Source organism: Sus scrofa, chromosome 6 (genome assembly GCF_054392235.1).
Source record: "Sus scrofa isolate SSC_HxYL_T2T_F1_AM1 chromosome 6, Sscrofa_HxYL_maternal_Yorkshire_Landrace_v2.0, whole genome shotgun sequence".
Taxonomy (NCBI): domain Eukaryota; kingdom Metazoa; phylum Chordata; class Mammalia; order Artiodactyla; family Suidae; genus Sus; species Sus scrofa.
The window spans coordinates 999,349-1,005,131 of record NC_139388.1 but is presented as its reverse complement, the minus strand read 5'-3'; the positions used below and the strand labels follow the sequence as shown (position 1 = coordinate 1,005,131).

Sequence of the window (5,783 nt, the reverse complement as noted above, 5' to 3'; positions counted from 1 at the left end):
TGCCAGGCGTGAGCTCTTCTTTCCCCCCGGCGCTGGGGCTGCACCCACTGCAAGGCGGTTTCCGCCAGTGCGCTCCGAGGTCGCTCGTGGCCGAGCCCAGGGCAGGACCTCCCTGCTGGCCCTGGGCACCATGGCCTCAGAATCTCGGCGGACGCAGGGCAGCACCGTGGTGGGCAGAGGGCGGAGCACCTGCTGCGGAATCGAAACGTCCACGGCAGAGACTTGGGGGCGTGTGACCGTGTGGATGGGTGCAGGGGAGGGCCAGACGAGGCGGGTCCTGGTGCTCTTGAGCCGCATGGGCTGCCCTTGACTGAGGGTCCTGTTTGGTTCTGGAAGGCCCCCGAGGTTGCAGGCCCACCAATCACCCTGCCACAGGCCAGTCTCCCTCAGCCTCTGCCCAGGCCTTGGTCCATCGGCCCTCTTCCAGGACGTCCTGGGCAGCACCCTCGCCATGCTGGTAAAGGGCACCTCTGCGCTTTGAACACCCGAGGCAGGGACAGAGCCCTACAGACGAGGTGCTGTCAGGTATCCCTCCCGCCATCCACCCCAGCTCTGGGGAGCGAGTCTGTCCTGGAGCCACATGCCCCCCCACCTCCAGTGTGGCTGTGATGAGCTTCAGCCAGTGAGACAGTCTGTAGGGGTCTTCTGGAAAGGGGTTTATTCTCTGAAAATGACAGGCAAGCAAGGAGACCTCGGCACCCTACCCCTTCCAGCCTTAAATACATTTAGGTGGAAATGTGATGTTTGGAGCTGTGGCAGCCATACTGCAACCAGGAGTCAGACTTTAAAGTGACAAGCCAGGAGTTCCCGTCATGGCGCAGTCAGTGGTTAACGAATCTGACTAGGAACCATGAGGTTGCAGGTTCGATCCCTGGCCTCGCTCAATGGGCTAAGGACCCGGCATTGCTGAGAGCTGTGGTGAAGGTTGCAGACGTGGCTCAGATCCTGCATTGCTGTGGCTCTGGCGGAGGCCAGTGGCTACAGCTCCGATTAGACCCCTAGCCCGGGAACCTCCATATGCCGCAGAGAACAGCCCTAGAAAAGGCAAAAAGACAAAGAAAAAATAAAATAACATGACAAGCCAGTGTCCCAGAGATAGTGAAGCAGAGGCTGGGCCCAGGCCGTGATGAAACTGCCCACTCCCAGGCCTGCTGCCAGCACCACTGCCCGTGCTCAGCCATGGGGGAGAGAGGCCATTACAGCTACAGCCAGGGCCCTTGTGTCAACACCTGCTCTGGAGGCTGGGCTTACCACCTGGGCCTTGCAGTGCCTGTTTGCCCACTGGTTGTGCCCCTTCCTGAACCATACACCACCCTGGGTTTTCAGCAGGATACACAGGCGCCTCCTCACCCTCCCCCACTTCAAAGGAGATGACCCCGTGACCCAGCTCTGGGCCAGGCCTTCCTAAGATCCCTCTGTGAAGGGAGCTGGCAGGCTGGTAGTGCCCCCACATGGCCTCCCTCAATGGACCTCCTTAAGGAAGGCCTCTGTGTGGCTGGGACTGGATGTGGGCGCCCCCGGGCTTTGCGGGAAGGCTTCTCAAACCCCGGCCACTTGCAAGCTTCTCACATGTTGACCCTTTGTTGCAGGCCTGCTGTGTGCCTGGCCCTGTTCTGGTGCTGGGACGGGACCGAGGCAGTTCTGTCCTCACACAGGGTTAGCACGTGGTTTCATGGTGGCACGTGCTCTGAGGAGTGGTTGTGTCCACTGCGCATGTCCTGTGGCCATTCCTCACTGTCTTGCAAGGGCACGGGTGGCCGAGCTGACAGGACTGGCCTTGGTATTGTCTGACTCCACACAGACGTGACTGCAGCTCAGCCATACCTGCTGTCCCCCTCACGTGGGGAGAGCCAGACGGGGAGTCTGCGATCTCACCAGGAAGCGGGCTGTGTGCTGCCGAAGGCCGCCCGATTCTCACGCCCTTTGAGGTCTCAGGCTGGGGTTGGGGGCTGGGGTTGGGCACATCCATCTCAAAGGCCCCATTGATCCAGCTAGAAATGCATCCCCGAAATGTGAGGACGCGGAAGCAGGAGGCAGGACCCTGCTTGCCTAGCAGCCTCCCCGCCAGGGCCCGAGGAGCGCTAGGCTGTGGTTCAGAGGGTGGTGCCACCCAGCCCTGCTGGGCTCTGACTCGTGGCCGTGCCCTGGATCCTTTGCCTACTTGGGGGGGACAAGGCGTGGTGCCCTGGGCCTGGCCGCTGCAGCGCTCAGGCAAGGCTCTTTTCATCCTCTCCATGCCTGGCCACAGCCAAGGCAGACAGGGCCAGCAGTTTGGAAGATGGTTTGTCCGAAGCTGAAGCTGTGCCTCTGGCCCCACAGACCCACCCCTGAGAGCCACCCTGTAGCAGTGTTTGTAACGGAGACAGGAGGCACCCAGATGCCCACCGTGGCTCTGCATTAACAACCTCTGTGCAGCCTTGGAAGGTGCAGACCCCACCCTACCAGGTTTCAAACGGCAGTGGTCGCCGCAGGCCAGGGAGTGGCTCCCTGGCAAGAGGACCTCTGGAGGCCCCTGCGCAGGTGATGGCGTTTGGTCCGGGGCTGCCTTGCCCGCTGTGCAGGGTCAGGCACCAAACTGCATGTTTGTAGCCTGTGCACTTCTATGTTTGATGCACTTCAGTAAAAAAAAAAAAAAAGCACAGACATGGAGTTCCTGTTGTGGCTCAGCGGAAACAAATCCGACTCGGAACCGTGATGTTGCGGGTTCGATCCCTGGCCTCACTCAGTGGGTTAAGCATCCGGAGTGGCTGTGGCTGTGGTGTAGGCCAGTGGCTGCAGCTCCAGTTAGACCCCTGGCCTGGGAACCTCCATGTGCCGCAGGTGCGGCTCTAAAGAGACGGAAAAAAAAAAAAAAAAGCGCAGGCAGCAAAAGGGTGAGCTGTGGATGGAGAGGGTTCATCAAGATCAAGGTTGATGAGCAGGTCTGAGCGTGGTCTCACGCGGCCCGGAGGGAAGACAGGCCTTCGCGGGAACCGCCCAGCCCACCTGTGTGGAGAGAGCTCGTCCCCTCCCACCTCCACCCCCCAGGAGCCCCCTCCTTGCTCTCTTGGCTGAGAAAGCACTGGGGGCGCCGAGTCCGGCTGTGGCGTGTCTGGAGCCGGAGGCCTGCCCTTGAAGTGGTTCCTGGCTGTGGGCTGTGGTGACCTTTTGCAGAGGAAACGGGCTGTGAGGGAAGCTCTGGCAGCCACCCCGCCTCCGGGATGAGCTGGAGCGAGGTCCCCAGCATGTGACCAGGGTGGCCCCCAGCAGTGCGCCGGGTGGGGGCGGCGGTCAGGGCTGGGGCCGTCCTGAGACAGCAGGCAGGCAGGGGTGTCTCTGTGTCGGGGCCGGGAGAGGGTTGGAAGACTCAGGGGCAGGTCCAGGGAAGTCCCGCGCTCCACGCCTGGCGTGGAGGCCGGCGCGGGGTGGCGTTGGCTGAGCACAGGCGAGGTTGGCCAGAGTGCGGCGGCTCTGCGCTCCAAGGAGCCAGGACCAACTGGGTGCCCCTTGCGCCTCCCGGCACCAGGCGGAGTGCCGGGGCTCCCACGGTGCGTCCCGGGCCCACGCCCGTCACGTGGCCGCCCTCGGGAGGAGGGGCTCAGGCAGGACTTTAAAGATGCCCAGAAAGCCTCCGTTCTCCTGGGACCTCAGTCCCCCACCCCGGCCTGCGGCGAGGCAGGAAGCTCGAAATGTCCGGACCTGAGCGACCGCCTCTCCAGGGAAGACTTGGTGGGGAGGTGGGCTGAGCACAGAGGGTCCTGGCCGGGAACCGCCTGGGCCTCTCTGGCCGGGCCATGCCCGGGCCCACGTTCGGCCAGCCAGGGCGAGTGTGGGGGCGCCTCTGGGAGCCATGAGCTGAGCAGGACCCCCGAGAGCGACGCGCCCTCCCTGCTCCCTGGCGGGACGATGCCTGTGCTTGGCCCGGAGAGGAGGCTGCTGGCTTCCCTCAGCTCCGCGCCCCCAGCCACCCCCCCCGCCTCGGGCTGGCCGCCAACCAGACCAACCAGACGGGCCCCCAGTGCCTGGAGGTGTCCATTCCCGACGGGCTCTTCCTCAGCCTGGGGCTGGTGAGCCTCGTGGAGAACGTGCTGGTGGTGGCCGCCATCGCCAAGAACCGCAACCTGCACTCGCCCATGTACTACTTCGTCTGCTGCCTGGCCGTGTCGGACCTGCTGGTGAGCGTGAGCAACGTGCTGGAGACGGCCGTGCTGCTGCTGCTGGAGGCGGGCGCCCTGGCCGCCCAGGCCGCCGTGGTGCAGCAGCTGGACAATGTCATGAACGTGCTCATCTGCGGCTCCATGGTGTCCAGCCTCTGCTTCCTGGGCGCCATCGCCGTGGACCGCTACGTGTCCATCTTCTACGCGCTGCGCTACCACAGCATCGTGACGCTGCCCCGCGCGGGGCGGGCCATCGCGGCCATCTGGGCGGGCAGCGTGCTCTCCAGCACCCTCTTCATCGCCTACTACCACCACACGGCCGTCCTGCTGGGCCTCGTCAGCTTCTTCGTGGCCATGCTGGCGCTCATGGCGGTACTGTACGTCCACATGCTGGCCCGGGCCTGCCAGCACGGCCGGCACATCGCCCGGCTCCACAAGACGCAGCACCCCACCCGCCAGGGCTGCGGCCTCAAGGGCGCGGCCACCCTCACCATCCTGCTGGGCGTCTTCCTCCTCTGCTGGGCACCCTTCTTCCTGCACCTCTCCCTCGTCGTCCTCTGCCCCCAGCACCCCACCTGCGGCTGCGTCTTCAAGAACGTCAACCTCTTTCTGGCCCTCGTCATCTGCAACTCCATCGTGGACCCCCTCATCTACGCCTTCCGCAGCCAGGAGCTCCGCAAGACCCTCCAGGAGGTGCTGCAGTGCTCCTGGTGAGGGGGGACGGGCGCTGGAGCCAGGCTGCGGGGCTGAGGGCAGTGGTGCCGTCCTGCGGCCCGGTTCCTACGTGGCTGGGCAGCCCCTTGGCAGAGAGGACGGGCCGGACATCTCTGAAGGTATGGACGCTGGACCCTCTGGGGCCCGACAGAGGAAGAGCCGGCACTTCCAGGAGGCATGGGGAGTGGGGGAGGCTGGAGAGACGGCGGGGAGCGCCACCTCCATCCAGAGACCACCACGCCCGCCTTTGGGGCGCGCTCTGGGGACTTTGCCCCCCACTGGGGTGGGACGTGTGCGGGCAGAAGCTGTCCGGGTGTTGCTCACTGCAGGACCTCAGGGGAAGGCCTTCGTGACTGCTAGGGAAGCAGGCGCAGCGCCCCGGCGGGAGGGCGGGGCCCCTCTCTTCTACGGCTCAGTGGTGACCAGAGGGCTCGGCCCATCTGCACCACACACAGCGGCAGACAGCGCCGGCCAGGGTCCGCTCCGGCTGAAGCAGCGGCCTCGGCCTGAACCAGTGACCAGCGCCCAGGCTCGGGGGCCAGGAAGCAGTCTGGTAACAAATGGCTGTGCTCGGCGGAGCCCATCATTCGTCCTGCCTCTCCCCAGAAGCTGCTTGAAGCTTGAGGGTGGGGGAGAGGAGGTGGGGGGTGAAGAGGGGGAAAAAGTACACCAGGAGCCTGCCAGGAACCCAGCTGGCCTGCCCAGGCGAGGCAGCCACGGCCCCAAGTGCCTGAAGAGCCCCCTGGGGGGGCGTGGAGGCCCCCGTCGCCCCTTCTGGATCCTGTGTCAGCTCTCTCTATGGTGCAAACCACAGCCCAGAGCAAATGGGGTGAGGGCAGCGGCTCCATCACCTCCATGGTGACAAGACTCCAGCACCACCGAGGCTGCCCTCTGCTGAGGCAGAAGCAGGGCCTCTGTGCCCCATGTGTGCCC

At 64.6% G+C, this 5,783-nt stretch overlaps 1 protein-coding gene across 1 annotated transcript; it reads left to right on the top strand.

The window, feature by feature from the left end:
* The first annotated feature begins 3,885 nt into the window (after window positions 1-3,885).
* Window positions 3,886-4,850, top strand: MC1R (melanocortin 1 receptor). Its single transcript, NM_001008690.1, is given in 2 exon segments — window positions 3,886-3,944; window positions 3,947-4,850. Coding segments are annotated over 2 exon segments (963 nt in total).
* The last annotated feature ends 933 nt before the right edge of the window (window positions 4,851-5,783 follow it).